The 16,656-nt window shown below is 39.7% G+C and overlaps 1 protein-coding gene across 1 annotated transcript; it reads right to left on the reverse strand.

Moving 5' to 3' along the window:
* Positions 1-3,102: 3,102 nt before the first annotated feature.
* smox (spermine oxidase) lies at positions 3,103-16,085 on the reverse strand. Its single transcript, XM_063884210.1, has 7 exons — positions 15,956-16,085; positions 10,390-10,624; positions 9,325-9,551; positions 7,446-7,619; positions 6,447-7,191; positions 5,095-5,255; positions 3,103-3,651 (listed from the first exon to the last, which is right to left on the reverse strand). The coding sequence occupies exons 2-7, from the start codon at positions 10,595-10,597 to the stop codon at positions 3,499-3,501; spliced, it is 1,668 nt and encodes a 555-aa protein (XP_063740280.1). The 5' UTR covers positions 10,598-10,624; positions 15,956-16,085; the 3' UTR covers positions 3,103-3,498.
* Positions 16,086-16,656: the final 571 nt, after the last annotated feature.

Raw genomic sequence — 16,656 nt, forward strand, 5'->3', positions numbered from 1 at the left:
TCAAGTGCACCTTCATATGGTAAACTTAAGAGATGTAGAACTTTATAAAATTAAGAAAAAACACCTAAAAACACCTTAATTTCAAAGGTTATATGCACAGCAGATACAGCGTATATGTAAATTAAATGAAAATCTTATATCCCAGGCTCCTCCAACAACTCAACATACATTAGTGCAAATAAGATAAATAAAATAGTGCAACAATTAGACAAGAAAATATATACAACAACAATAAGGATGTAAAGATGTAACATATATACATATGTAGAATAAATTGAAATTATTTAAATATACTGTACAGTAATTTAAATACTTTACACTGTTGTATGAGGAGGTATAGACAGATGCACAGATTACGTATAAATAGATATTTATGGCAGATATGTATATTATATAGATATGTGTATTATAAACAGATGTGAGTAGACATTCACAGAGCTCAGGAGTTCAGCAGTCTTATAGCCTGTGGTATGAAACTGTCCCTGAGTCTGGTGGACTTGGTCCAGATGCTGCAGTACCGTCTGCCAGACGGCAGCAGACAGATCAGATTGTTGCTGGGGTGATAGGGGTCCTTTAATATCCTACCGGCCTTCTTCCTACACCGCTGGGTGTAGAGGTCCTCCATGGATGGCAGCTCCTTCCTGGTGATGTGCTGAGCAGTTTTCACCTTATGGTTGAGGGCGGTGCGGCTGCCTTACCAGGCGGTGATGCAGCCAGTCAGGATACTCTCGATGGTGCACCTGTAGAAGTTGCAGAGTATCCTGGAGTCCATGTTGAACTTCCGCAGCCTGCGGAGGAAGAAGAGCCACTGTCGAGCCGTCTTGGATATGACCCTGGTGTGATGTGTCCATGTCAGGTCCTCACTGATGTTTACCCCGAGGAACCTGAAGCTGCTGACTCTCTCCACAGGAGTCCCGTCGATGGTGATGGGTGTGTGTACCTCTCTCTGCCTCTTCCTGTAGTCCACAATCAGCTCCTTTGTTTTGCTGACGTTGAGATGGAGGTTGTTGTCCTGGCACCAAGATGTCAGGGCTCTGACCTCCTCTCTGTACGCCGTCTCGTCGCCGTCTGTGATCAGGCCGATGACGGTCGTGTCGTCAGCAAAGTTGATGATGGTGTTGGAGCTGTGTGTGGCTACGCAGTCGTGCGTGAACAGGGAGTAGAGGAGAGGGCTGAGCACACAACCCCTAAGGGGCTCCGGTGTTGAGGGTCAAGGTGGAGGATGTGATGTTCCCCATCCGCACTGCCTGGGATCTGCCGTCAGAAAGCTCAGGATCCAGTCACAGAGGGCGCTGTTGAGCCTGAGGTCCCTGAGCTTAATGATGAGCTTGGAGGGCACTATGGTGTTGAATGCTGAACTGTAGTCAATGAACAGCATTCTCACATAAGTGTTCCTCCGGTCCAGGTGGGAGAGGGCAGTGTGGAGGGTGAGGGAGATGGCATCATCCGTGGACCTGTTTGCCCTGTAGGCAAACTGCAGGGGGTCCAGTGATTGAGGCAGATGGGTTTTGTCTTTTTGGGGACAGGGACAATGATGGACTCTTTAAAACAAGTCCTGATTTCAAATGCTTTCTGATCACTGAACGGCCTGTTTCACCAAAACCAGTGATCCCTGGTGACTGCTGTAGTTTAAGGGTTAAGTCCTCTGAAGCCTCACGTGTGCGGGACGTCAGACTCCTGCCAGAAATGTGTCCCTGTGTTTCCCTCTCTGCCTCCCAACGGTCTGAATGAAGGAGGAGGGAGAGTAAACTGCCCGGAAACAAGGTTTCACTTTAAAGCCTTTTTTTCACCAAATCAAAATGCTCAACAAACGTTCACGCTCAACTCTTGTTTCACATACACAATAATGTCCTCTTAATATGATGTTTATGTCTATATTGTATTACATTAAAATGGGATATAATAGATTAGAATATATTCAATTGTACTGTTTTGTCATCACATGGAGTACAGGTACTGAAAAAACAGAGAGCATTTTAACATTAAACCAGAAGTCCTAAATACAGTTGTCTGCAGAGTAATTTATAGGATAATATATTGAGTGTATAAATAAACATTAAGGGGTCCGAGTAATTAAAAATAAACAGCATAGCATTATCTAGGCAGAATATAATATAGAGAGGATGATATTCCAATAGCATAATGCCACTATAATGACAATGATATCCAGGAAATGGCATACAACTTTGGCAAAGATCTTTTTAGCAAAAGTTGCTAATCTGCCATGAAATGTAGCATGATCTCTGATGGGCTGTAGTGTAAGGTGAAATTGTTGGCTTGTTGCTTGTGTCCGTGCTCTTGAGGTGTTTGAAGAACAAGTTGTTCTTACATCTTACAGTGGACTACAAACAGTTGCCATAAAATACTCAAGAGACCATCTTAACCATGAGAGTTTGTAAGTAGGAAAGTAAACACTGTATTGATACATTTATATTAATCTACATTTACCTATTTCCTAAAACAATGTCTGTCTGTGATAAATCTCAAACATTTAAGTCATAGTATATCTAACAGTGCGAGTCGGGACCTACTATAACATATTCATCCATTTTCCTTCATGTTTGTGTTTCAAAAAACGTAATTTGATGCAATGCCCCTCTTGTTTATTGTCCGGTTTCAAATACTGTTTTAAATTAAGGCTTTCTAATCATTTTAAAAGTCTATAAAATGGATTAGTGATTCTCAAAGCTCATTAAGATGGACAAAGAGGACGTTCAATACTAAAACCCTTTAAGTTACTTTCATGATTAGAAGTACTGTGCCATGCTACTTGCTAATAAGTGTAGAAAAATGCACGATTATGAAACTAATTTTCATCTTTCCTGCTTCTGATCGAGATTCTCAAGGAAGAGGAGGATTTACAGTGTTGTCCAACAGAAGTGAGCACAGGGTTGAGGTCTGTTCCAAATCCTTCTGTCACAATCTTTCACATTGTTATGGAGCCTTTTTCTTTTCTTTAACGTGCACTCACTTCCTGCCTTGCTCTCATCAGTTTAAATGGTTGGCAGTGTGGAAAGAACTCCTGCCTGTGCTTGTGCTTTCCTGGAAAATATTCTGAGTATCTTTGTTCAATGCTTTAATGAAGCAAGAAAACTCCCCTGGTTTTGTTAGATGATGATAGAACTTTTATTTTGTTAAAACTTTTTCAATTTTAATTTAGCATTTCCATTATTTTTTAAATGACACAATGTTACATACAGAAGGCACTTACAAAAACAAGTTAAATTACAGATGCTGTTGTTATAAACATTAAATTAATGATTAAAAAAACATGACAGAATGCAAAAGACAATAAATGACAGCACCATTGGCAACGTTCGAACAGTACATCTCAAAAGTAAAGATGTTGCAATGATTTGAAATCTACAGTACAATAGAAACGTATTAATGTATTAATGCCCAAGCTATGCTTTTAAGTATAACTTAATCAACAAAATAAAAAGCAATAAACTCAACTGTTTTGTAATTATGTTTCACTAGTCAGAGGTTCGTTTTAATTTACATATTAGGCTTTGTGGTTTCCGCTCTGTGAAAGTCCTGGTACATCTCTATTACACGAGTGGCCTCTCTCTGTCCTGACAGCAAAGCACCATGGGTAGTGGAATAGTATTTTCTGTGGGTGGCCTCTCCAGCAAACAGGACCTGTAGAGGCTGAGGAAGGAGGAGGAGGGGAGGAAAGAGAAAACGATTTGAGAAGAAGAAATTACAGATTTAAAGCAAGAGCCGTCAATGTCATCCTGACATATTTTCCTGGCCTTTCACGCTGCATGATTTTCTATTTCCATCGTTGATTCCCTTGTTAGTGCTCAGCATGTAGGAGGCTGCTGTAACTTTCCTGAGGCGTTAAGGTTTTGACAGGGTTGAAGGACGTCAGCGGAGGGGTCATGCTGTTCCTTCAACAGTGTCAAGTCAGCACACAAAAACCCCTTCCCCCTTCCCTCCGGCCCCTTCACTCAGACTGCATCAGGTTTCATGGTCTAGACTGCTGGCCAGGAAACAGCCTCCGCCCCCCCCCCACTCTCCAGCTGTATTTGCTCTGCTTGTGCTGCGATGTGGCATGTTGGTAATGACATCGCTGCATTATCCAGATGCTCTCAGGGTGCGTGCAGTGAGTACAGCATGAATTAATTAACAATACTTCATAACTCTTCTTTTCACAGGCCCATTACATTCCTTTAAAGGCACTTAAATGTAAATATAAATTCACAGGAAGGTTTCATTTTTAAAAAGGGAAATATTTCTTAACGTACTTTTTGGAATGAGACACAGCAGGTCATGGGTGGGGACATAGCTCTTACATCACAAAACCCCTGATGTGCCTAAACATCTTATATAGGAATACGTAAATCCTCCAGATGAAAATCCTTAACGCTCCTATTGTAACGCAACTGGGGTCTTTAACAGACAGATCATCTAAGCCTGCTTTATGTTACACCATAAATTAAAACTATCGTGGTGTTATAAAAGGTGTAAATAGCTTTGAGACAGTGTCATGAACTTGGTTGTTTTCCAGATCCCCTCAGAGATTTCGGTTAAGACTGTACTGAGGTGTTTTCTGTGTTTGGTTTCTTCTATTTTTCTTCCCTGTGTTCCTTTGCTGCCTTTCCCTCATTCACACATCCACACACCTGCTCTGAATCAGCCCTGTTACTCCTTCCCTGCTCCCATCAGCTCTCAGACAGCTCTTCTGCCTAATCACCTGATTCCCCTCACCTGAGCTTCTCCGCCCTTCTCCCCGATTTTCCTTTTCGTCTTGTTTGATTAGTCTTATAATGTGTTTATGCACAGTTTGCCTTGGCTGCACCAACTGTGTAAATTCCTCTGAAAAGTAACTAATTGCATAGTACTTTCCAGTAAATCTCTTTAGCAAATATTGGTATTACACACTTAAAATACAGGGGAACTCCAGGAATAAAGCCAAAGATGTGTCCTTTTCATCTTAATCTGAACAAGCTCTAACAGTTACTAGGAGATATGCTTAGGTTGCACATTTTTGTACAAACCAATCTCTTGATAAAACCGATCTTGATCTCAGTTAGATTAATGTTAAATACTGTGGATGTGTTTTTATTATTCTGTGTTGTTATCTCTTACCGGAGCCTTGGTGCTGTTGGCATAAGGCAGTGGCATGGCCAGCCGCTCACAGTCCTCTCCGCTGGATCCCACCCTGGTGAAGGAGTAAGAGCCCCGGATGAAGGGGTTACTGCCCCAAGAGGAGCGCAGGACACGCCAGGGCTTAGGAATGTTGGGGTTTCCTGTGGAGGGACGGACAGAAATGACATCAGCACAGAAAGTCGACAAAGAAACTTAAAGATAATCTTGTGTCGAGAAAATCCGGCGCAATAAAGAATCAAAGCAATTCCAACTATGGCAGCTGTGAGTTAAGGCCTGTACCGGGACGTCCAATCTGCCAACTGTAATCAGTGGTGACTCTAGATAAGCATAAAGGCACCAGTGAGTCTATATGTAATTAAGTAACAGCTGACTTGGTTAAACCAAATGACCTAAATGGGGACTGCATGCTTGTGTGTGTGGTGTAGGGTTTGCAATCTATAGGAAGTCCACTGACCTCATCATGATGTGGCAGTCATTGTTCCTGCATACACTGTGACCTATTTCTGGGGAAATTACTTTCCTGGAGATAATCAGGAATCCCTACATTCCTAAAAAATTCAATGAGTCTTCCTGATTTCATACAATGAAACCTGAACCTTCAATCTTGTGATGCAAGAAAAAACCCTTTGCAACAAATGATATGCCTTGGAGAAAATATAGCACACATGACATTGTGTGTGTTTGTGTTTTAGGAACAAAGATGGTCTGATTCATTGTCAGTACATTAAACACCTCTTGATTTTATCCAATATTTGATCACCCTTTCTGCTCAGTGTTGATTTTGTGGCAGTGACACACTGGACATAAAATCACCCATGTGATTCATCCAGCTGTATTATCTGTCCACCTTTTGTTCCCTAAAAGGCTACTTACATCACAGCTGAAGCTTATGTCATTTCCTTTATATGAAACACAATCACCTTACCAAGTTACTCTGTGTATGAGTCACTGAGCTCCAGCCTTGTGTTGGTTTAAGATTATTGATTCTTGGCTGAACCAGAATGGAGTTGGAGACTTAAGGGAATGTCTTGTCTGTCATAATAATGTACAAAAGTAAAGTTTTAAAGAGAGTAATTTTAGATCTCATTTGGTTAAAAAAGGACTGAATAAATGAGCCATAGGAGTTAAATATCTAAAAGTGGGAACAAATGATCAACCTAACACAACACACAGCTCTGTTAGTGAGGTTCTGCTCTTAACAACAGGTTTAAAAATGACAACATTTATATAGGAGCAGATGCCTCACACCCAAATCGTAAGCTGAAAATGCAGTTTAGTGGTGTGGGAATGTAACTTGGTAGGTTTGCATGTGGTTGTTTTTAGGTCCTGACCTGTAAAGCGCCTCAGCAGTTCAGTGCAGGTCTCTGCAACTGTTTCATCATCGCAGCGCTCCATGTGCAGCGCCTCTTGGCCGCAGATCCAGCCGCTCAGCATGTAGCCGTAGCGCTCGGGCGGGTAGAGTACGTCGAAGCTACAGATCTTCTTGTACCACAGCTCCTCAGGGTACACCAGCTGTTCTAGCTGAGCCTCATCCTCCCACACAAACTGGATGCTGTTGCACTCTGGGCTCCAGAAGGGCTCTTCGTACTCCAAGAAAATCTTATCAGTGGTGCTAATGCCCAGTTTCTCGATGGCGAGCACTTTCTCCTCAGGCAGGGAGGGGGAGAACATGGCTTCATGGTTCTGCTTCAGGACTCCCAGAGAAGATGTCACGATCACGTGGTCGGCTGGGATCCACTCCTCGTCCTCGCACTCCACGTAAATGGGAGGACCGAAGATCAGAGGGTCCTCGTGAGGCTGACAGCCGTGGTTGTATTCATTGTGGTTGTTGCCCTGGTGGGTGTGGCTGCTCTGGGCAATTGCCTCCTGATGCTTGGCCGAGTAGTTCCAGTGGATGCAGCGGACAGGTTTGCTGAGAGAGAGGGTGCTAGAGGGGATGTCCTGTGCCAGGAGCTCCACTACCTTCATGAAACCTTCAGGAATGACATAGTGTGCACCAGGGATCTCTGTCCACTCGCCAAACTCGCTCAGAGACACCTCATCCATACTGGGAGAGCTGCTTTCACAACTCTCCACCTGAAGCAAGAGGAACATGAACACAGAGGTCAAACCGTTATATTTCTACAGCCTACAGTATTTATTGTTAACCACATTACCTGCTTCTAATAAACCAGTGTCAGCTGGTACACCCAAAGAAAACATTTTAATCCCTTTTGGTAACATGTTCAGGGCGTTTTAATTCAACTCTCTACACCCATTGAATACATACAGTAAATATGTCAACACCTCTGCATGATTCAACTGGTTTAAAGATAGCTTGGCACACACACCTTGAGGTACTGTTGAAGCATGGACAGTTTGAGCTTCTTGGTGCATTCATGATCATCTGGATCCAGCATGATCTTCTTGCGCACCACATCCCGTGTAAAGACACCGACGCTGTTCTGGCTCTCTGCACAAACTGGCTTCCCATTCTGGAAGAACTCCTGAGTCAGCTCATACACCTAAATCAGGGTGAGATGGATGGAAATACAGGGAAAGAAAAATTAAGAACGTAACAAATACACAAGTTAATTTTTGATCCAGTCAGTACTTGATTTTTCTAAAATAATGGTGAAGAGCAGCGTAATGGAGAACAGGCATCATAGATCACTGCCTATTGAAAATAGATATGTCAAGTTAAAACATTAACGGTGTGGATGTGGACAGTTTTAACTCTCTAATATTAAAGTTAGATTTTGGTTTTTATCTGGGACAACATGCAAATCAAATGCTGTAACTAATACATGTATTTGTTCAGTTAAGTAAAGCAAAAACTAAACACAAAATGTCTGTTTATGTTTTGTCATTAAGGCCCTTTATAATTAAACATTAAGCTTTAACTTATGGGCTATAAGTCAAACAACAGAAGCAATCTTAATTTAACAAATTGGGCTTCAGGGATATTCTGCTGGGTATATTTCATTATTATAAATAATGTTATATAAGACATTATTTGGATAAATCAAACAGATTAGCAGACAACAGTTGACAGTGACTATGGAGGTCAAAGGATTGAAGTTTCTGCCCTTAACAAGAAGATAAAGAGAGCACGTTGACCATGACCCTGGTCTCCTCGACTCTACAGCAGTTAATCACGGCTAAATGACATCATGGAGAGTGATAAAGAAGATGTGACCCTGAAAGCAGTCTGTGTTTCTCCTTTCTTGTTATCACAGCAGCTATTGAAGAACAAAATATTGACTGTACAGGCCCAACAAGTTCAATCACGTCAACTTTAGTCATATGCTTAAAAATATCAAACCTGTTTTAAGGAGCTCTATACGCAACAACATATAGAAAAAGCATGATGGGAACTTCTACAGGTTAGAAGAGAACAGGAAAAAGTTGGACAAGATGACTTTAATGGGCTGCTAAATGTAGACAAGAAAATAAACATCTCCAGTCTGCTCTAGAGATGTAAGTGGAGATTAGTTAAGAGAATTTATTAAAAGCAGACAGCAAATGTGGATCATTGCGTCCCTGAGATCAGGCAGAAAACACAACTGGTTAACATAAATAAAATCCTTTCTGTGGTTTCCATACGTTCTCTCTGTAACTGCTTTTTCAGACGTGACCTACTTAAGCTATAATCATCATTCTTTACACGGCCTGCCACTGAGCACACAGCAGAGAACTGGACCGATGAAAAGGACCACTCCTCATTAAAACCGGCACGCTTTAATGGATATTTCACTGCTTTACCTCAACATGGCAGGATATATGTTTATTAATATTGTAATGGTTGTAAGGAGTGGCTTTTATTTTCCCCATTAGTAGCTTTAAGCTTTTTGAATTCATCTTTACATGCACTGTCTGACTGTACCTCATCTATTCTACATTTTGAGCATGTTCCCATACAGTATTAAAGTTGCATGATGTAATACGGAGTTAAATATTCAAACATAAGTCTACATATTTTTATGGCTGATCTGATCGAACTATGTCTTTGCGTAAAATGTTTGCACACATTTCACAATTTGCAGATTTGAACAATATTAAGCTGTATAGGTTTAAGGTTAGGTGTACCAATGCTATATTATTTAAATTACATTAAACACGTTGATGTTAGGCAGGCTGAACAGTGTGTACTCTCAGCTCTTACATGCATGCTTTCATTTGTGCATATAAGTGTAAATTCACTGTCTTTCTGCATATGCCTCCCCTCACCTCGTTGTACAGGTCACTGAACTCCTCCACCAGGTCCTTGGGGATCCTCCTCCCAGCGTTGGTCTGGTAGTGAGCCACTCCATTCTTGGTGTACAGGCTGATGCGTCCCTCGCTCCTCTCCCCGTCCGTGGTGTGCTCCAGCAGCCCGTTGTCCTCCGCCAGGTGGTACACTGGGTTCCCATTGGCTCCATGGATCCAGGTGGCTCCAAGCTCCAAAGTTGCTTTTCCTAACAAAAGAATGAAGAAAAGGCACACAGATCAGTGTGAGTTTGGACAAATTGGTCTCTTTCAACTCAACTGTGCTTTGTTAAGACACAATCACATTTGAGTGTAAGGTTACTGGACAGTTCAGAAAGGGGGTCAACTCAATTAACATGCTGCAGTTGTTTAAGCCCACTGGAATACCATTAATTTAATATGTTTCCTGAGGATGATGGCATCACGCACTTTTTTACACTCATTTATATAATAATGCAAAGACTATGATTACATAAAGTCGAAGCACATAAACAGTCATTTACATAACAAGTGTGCCTGCCATACGACTTTCCTTTAACATTGCAGTATGTATGTCTTTACACGGGACCTCTTTCATGTGCGTACAGTAACATTGCCAGAAGCAGACTCTATCCCCGGCTTGTTTGTTCGTTCCAGTTGATATCATTCGTCGTACAATTTTTTCTTTTAGCTTACGACCTGCAGTTCAGCTGACTGTGTTTGGAAATTCTGACTAAGTGGTTAAAGCAGATAACTAACTAGTTACGTGGGAATATTGGATAAGTGCATTCATCCGGGTTTATTTAAAAATAATGTAATGTTGGCTGATAAGTCAGAGGTATATAGCTAATAGAATTGTTGCGTAAGGCACAGTGATTGCTTTTTTATTGCCCTAATCTTAAGATGACACAATATAATTAACCTGTGATCTCAAGATAATGGCGTTATCTTTTAGATAAGAAATAATTGCAAGCACAGCTGTTCTCTGCAGGTATAGAGTACAGTGTTTATAAATAATTTGAGCATAAAGTTTGAGGGAACATGAGGGAAACAGCGATGTCTTCTCACCGAGCTGAACACTGTGAACTCTCCCTCCGATGTGGTCTGACGCCTCTAGCACAGTGACATCAGTGAAGCCGTTTTTCAGTAGGATCTTAGTCGCAGCAAGGCCGGCCAACCCAGCACCAATGACTACTATTCGAGGCTGCCGATGAGTTCGTAAACCGCTACTAAGAGGATCATCAGTGCTGTCTGAGGAAATTTCACAACTTTGCATGCCGTCCGAGATCCTCTTTGATGGTGTCTGTGGGAAAATTTAAGAAAAGGACCCAAGTAAAAAAAAAGGCACCAACATAACACTGGGTCAAAATCTGACAGACGGTCATACAGCAGAATTATATCCAGTGAAAACAAACACATTTTTGAGTTTGTAAGTTCCTTGAATGAAATAAATAAATAATGTTAATATTTTAAAAGTGTATCTTGTATGTACCTGTATTGTACAGGTATGGAAGTACACATTTTAGAAACAAATATCTCATGGCACTACACAAAAGACATACTAGACTGACAAAGAAATTACCAAAAAAGGCCAATGAACCGCTTGGAGATAATTTGGCTTCTTTAGAACTCTGTTCTCTTGTGTTGCTAGTTAATGCCTGACTACATTGATATCTTTTACAGCTGATAAGTGTTGCTTATCAACATTTCCCACTACTTCTATTGAGAGCATTTACAGCTTCATTTATGACTGTGTTTAATTTAATTAAAAGCTATTTCCATGAGGTGTACAACACCGTGTATTGCGCATAAGGCCAAATTACAAATCTGTTAAAGGAAACATTGCACAAAAAAAGAAAATCAATTATTGCACATCATAAGTAAAACAGCTCAGGGACACTGACATTCAGAGTGAAGAATACACAAGCAACATTGTTATCACAGTACAGAAGGACCCTTGCTGTGAATGTATGGACAGCTGTGTGTGAGAACACAGCGGGAGTCTATTCAGAAGATGTTCCTGTTCAGCCAATAGAGAACGTTTTCAACAGTATGTGGCCTTCAATCCTGAATGATGTTCGCTGTTATAACTATCATCGGAGTGCTTTTATTATGAAATGGGCCTGTTGTTCCTGTCCTGACATGCATGAGTAACCATAGTAAGTCCTCTAAAGTAAGACATGATATCCTAGTGTTACTCAATACACCACATGCAAACACTAACTCCGTGCTTTGAAACATCACAGGACACAGGGAATTGCATATAGTACTATGTGAAAGAAAAACACTGATGTTTCCCACAGTTTGAGATTAATCGACAGAAAGACCCAAATATTAAACTAATATTTGTGATACACACAAGCCCTATACTATATATAAATGTATAATAGGGCCAAAACTTACAACTATTTTCATGGACTATTAGTCTGCCAGCGATTTTCCTGATTAAGTGATACATTGTTGGCTTTATAAATAGTCCAAAAATAGTGAAAGATTACCATTCCAGTTTCTATAAATGCAGTGTGATGTCCTTAAATGTCTTGTGTCGTCAGTCCAAAAACCAAAGATGATCAGTTTAATACAATATAAAAGAGAGAAGCTTATGAAGGTATTTAGTGATGTAGCTTTTTATAATATGAGACCATAACACTTACACTAGAAATTCAGATTTCTATGACCGAGGGGATGTTTCCATCTACACTTCCTTTTACTTTTGATACCACTTTGAAATTTGTGGAACTTTGTTGCAAGCAAGATGAGTCACGAGAGCTGACAAAGAAAGCCAAGAGGAAACCTTTAGCTTGCGCTGCAAGAACAGATGCGTGGGTGTTACATTTGTTGAAGTAAGAAACTGGGTGTGATGTCAGCACAAAGAGGTCATATAAAGGGATTTCTGTAAATCTCTATAACTTCCTGTATCTAAGTCTTGGCTGTACGCTGACCTTGAACACAGATGTGGTTTAAACCTTTTCATCTGGACGGGTCAGCACAGGGTGATCTGATCCGACTTTATGAACACATGAGCCTGATTGCTTTGTGGAATTATTGGACTTTCACATAATTTGGTAAATTTGGTTTGACGGGCCTATTAATCATTTCAATGCAACAACTTGGGAATTCATTATCTCTGAAAAAAAGGCGTATATCAGACTTTGAAAAGGCTATGTAACAATAGTGCCAATTATCTATATTGCATAATCCTAGGAGACTTCCGTCTGCACTTGTAGTTTGTCATTTATGCTAAATCACATAAGTACGTCTTTGTAAGTGCCAAATAAAGCCATGTTTCAGCTCCATCAACATGGATGGACTCATTCTTGGGCTGTAAAGAAAAGTAAAGGGCAATGTTGGTCACATTTTTTTATATTTGAAACAATCAAATATTAATCGCAGAATCACCTAAAAGGATATAGATGGATAGATAAATATTTGTATTTAACAACAATCTAGCATCTTTTAGCAATTGATCATGTCTGAAATGTATTGTATCACATTATATTATTTCTATCTGTTGTCTGTATTTGGTGTCAAATGAGTTTCCCCTTGTAGGATTTATAAAGCTTTCTAAATCTTTCCAGTATAATCCAAACCAACAAAAGGCTTTTCAGATTTTTACTCTGGCGCTTGTTTATTAAATCTGTGTTCTTAAATTAACAGGTTTTACGTATACGTGTAGAGCTAGTTAAGAAATTGATGGTATGAATTGTTTCTTTTTAATGGGTGTTTTCAAACTGCGGCTCTTTTATATTCCACAGCTGTTAAAGGTGAAGTTCACAGGAGGACACTGCTTTGTGGCAAACAACAAATGTTGACAACATATCTGACAAAATGAGAATGCAGGGTAGATTATATTGTTTTGTAATGTATATTTTGTTGTTTTGGGCCAAATGCAGCTCTTTTTCCATGACTGGCGCATAATGCATGTTTGTTTGTGTAAATGTATGTTAATATCATAACATATAAAAGGCTATAAACATTTACATTAGCAGCAGGTTGTAAATATGTTAGCATATTAAAAATCATCTTAGTATAACCTGGAGCCATTTAAATCTTTTCTGATGAAATGAAATGTATGTTTACTCCCAATGAGCAAATCTCCTGTGAGTAACGTGAGAAAAGCGTTATGTAAATCACAATATGGTGCTAAATGCAAAAATGTAGGTTGTGAAAGTGTTTACTACCACGAGACCCTAGGGAGCATCCATTCGTTTTACAAAGATGTTTCCATTTCTGAAACACATTTTCCTGATAATACATTTCAGTGGCTTCAGACGTAAATCATTAACTATATAAAGATATGTAACTGACATCCGATCAGTGGGATCTGTATGCTTAAATGTCCTGCTCAGCTGGCTCTTTTCGCTCAGAGCAAGTTTTTTCTAGTACAGAGAGTATATTTCTCTATATTTCGGTTTTTGACAAGGTCAAACATCTTAATTTTTTGTAACACACTAAAGGAACAAGGGTCATCTTTAAAACCCTTTGCAGACTTTTTGTTTTGTTCTAAAATGATCACTAATCTGTTGACCTCTTCAGACGACAGCATATTCCCATCCATGCATATGTTTATGTATCTTCTCATGTGACAGAAATCCCTACTCCGGCCGCAGAAACAGGTTGACCAACCAGATTTACTTTTCACTACAATAAGTCAAATAGGGTTATAAAAGATTGGGTGGGTCACATTTGTAAACATTTACAATAAACATCTTTGCATCATTTTAAGGGAGAACTATGTTATATCTTGAAAGAATTCAGTGTTAACTCACAAATAATGTCTTATTCTTAGACTCGAGCTATAATATAAATTTCAATGTAAAAATCCACTTGATTCTTAAAAAACGCCACAGTGATTTCAAATGAACGACATATCTAATTCCTAGACAGTGTTTAAACACTTCACACACATGCCCCTCTGACAGATTGTGCATCCCTCCCTTGTTGCTTGTAATTATTCAACGGCTGGTTGATACACTCGCCACATGCCGCCTCTCTATGCTTTACACCAACCCTGCAGATTAATGTGTGGACTGGCCTTGGGTAGATAGGCAGCTCAGGGTGGGGGTGGGGTGGATAGGGGTTTACTACTGACCTAGAAATGGCAATCTACAATACAGTGCATCTGCCAGAGGCCTTTTGAAGAACAGGGTTGTCGTTCAGTGGGAATATCTTAAATGAATAACTCCCGTCTTTTGTCTTTACTGCTCTCATCTCTCCTTTTACTGGGAACATTGCGCTTTCCAGCTGTGCACACTCACATCTGCATCTTCTATATTACGCCGCACACACACACACACACACACACACACACACACACACACACACACACACACACACACACACACACACACACACACACACACACGTTCTACTACTGTACACCACACTGGATGTTCCCCTGGTGCAGATAATGAGTGCTCTGAGACTTTTGTAGTACACCTTAAGATACTCAGGCTCAATGCCCTCAAGTACACAGGGAATTATTCGCAGAAAGAGAGGGAGAATAATTGATAAATGTTCTTTGTTAAATAAGGCCTACTGAAACCCTTGTTATAAAAACGTATAAATGATAACTAATGGCATCATTAAGAGATAATAAATCATGTGTTACTGTTACTGCATTAATGGCTTGTTTTATAGATCTGCTATGAACCAGTGATAAGTGAAACTTTTGTGGTTGCAGGGTTGAAATTTGGTTGGACAGTTTGACCCAAAATCTGTTTTTATTTATAGATATTCACAAACGTGTTCTATTAAAAACCCCTTTTGTTAGTGACTTAATAATAACAAGCAAATGCTTATAAGAAAGTGAGAAATCGCTTTTTTTTTCCTTAACCTAACCTGATCCTTCTTGATCTTTTAAGTAGATTATAAATGCCTGTAAGCATGAACTAAATGAATTATTCACCATTCATACATCCATTCGCTACAATTCATAAACCATTTATTAAAGGTGGCTTTTTGAAAGTGAAATCTTAAAGTTAAAATGAAATTAAAAAAAGATCACAATGAAAACTTTAAACAGGTTAGAAATAAATCTGTCTGAAGACAGAGAGAAGATCAAAGTGTTTGATGTCATCCTATGCTGCCAGCCTTCATGGAAAACTCCTTTGGAAAGCCTTTACTGCCACGTATATAAACTGAGATGCCAAAGTGGCAGCAAACAAAGCGGACAACTTCACTGAGTTACCCTGATTATTGCCTGAGAAGGACACGTGATGGAGACCCCGCAAGGCATAAACATTTTAAACCTGAACCTAAATAAACAAAAGAAGCGAAAAACACAAATCCATCTTATTCCAGGCAGAGTCCCGTTAAACCATGTATAATGCATCAGTGTAAATAGCGTTTCATGTGATCTGCGCTTGCTGAGGTGTACAGGTTGTTGTTGTTGTTGTTTTGTGCAGCGTTTTGCTGTTTTGTCAACAACTGGGTGACATTTAGCGTAATTTACGATCTCTGACAGCTCTGATAACTACAGAAAATAATCTGTTCTCACTGTTTCTCCTCTTTCTCCCTCTCCTGTAGGTACGTATACATACAGCGGAATATTTTTGGTCAACATTTAAATCACCCCCCGGCCCGCAGTTGAATAAAAATGCTCTTAAATGTATTTAGTGGAGCAGCTGGTTACCTGACTCTCTTGGTCTTCAGATTTAAAACCTCTCAGTGCTCCTCTTTCCTTTGTGTCCGTTTTCCCTGAGACCGGCTGCGCTTTGTATTTATGCTGGAAACCAGAAGCAGCCAGTTTCCCCTTGGCCGCCGCCTCCTCATTAATAAATATGAGCAGCGATGACGACAAGGACCAGCCCTCCGCTGACTAAGCCTGCTGCCCGTACACATACACACACACACACACACACACACACACACACACACACACACACACACACACACACACACACACACACACACACACACACACACACACACACACACACACAAAACATCCTTTGTGATACGAAGAAAGTATTTTAATCTAATGAAAAAAGAAAGGATAAACACATAGGCCTAAATAAAAAGGTACAAAATATTGTTATAACACAGTAGTAGTAGTAGTACTAGTAGTCATAATAATAATAATAATAATAATAACAACAACAACAACAACAACAACAACATCAACAATAATAGTAATATGATTATTATTTGAATATTGATAAATATTATATCTTAATGTTACACACTACCGGTCATCCAACATTTGGAAAACTGTCTTTTATTAAAAGTAAATGTTTTTTGTATTGGCATTTGAGTATTACTTACAATAAAGTTCAATTAAAATGAATTAATCCCAAGTATTCTAAATAAAAGCCTTTAAAAAAACAACCTGTG

Source organism: Eleginops maclovinus, chromosome 5, assembly GCF_036324505.1.
Source record: "Eleginops maclovinus isolate JMC-PN-2008 ecotype Puerto Natales chromosome 5, JC_Emac_rtc_rv5, whole genome shotgun sequence".
In the NCBI taxonomy this organism is placed as follows: domain Eukaryota; kingdom Metazoa; phylum Chordata; class Actinopteri; order Perciformes; family Eleginopidae; genus Eleginops; species Eleginops maclovinus.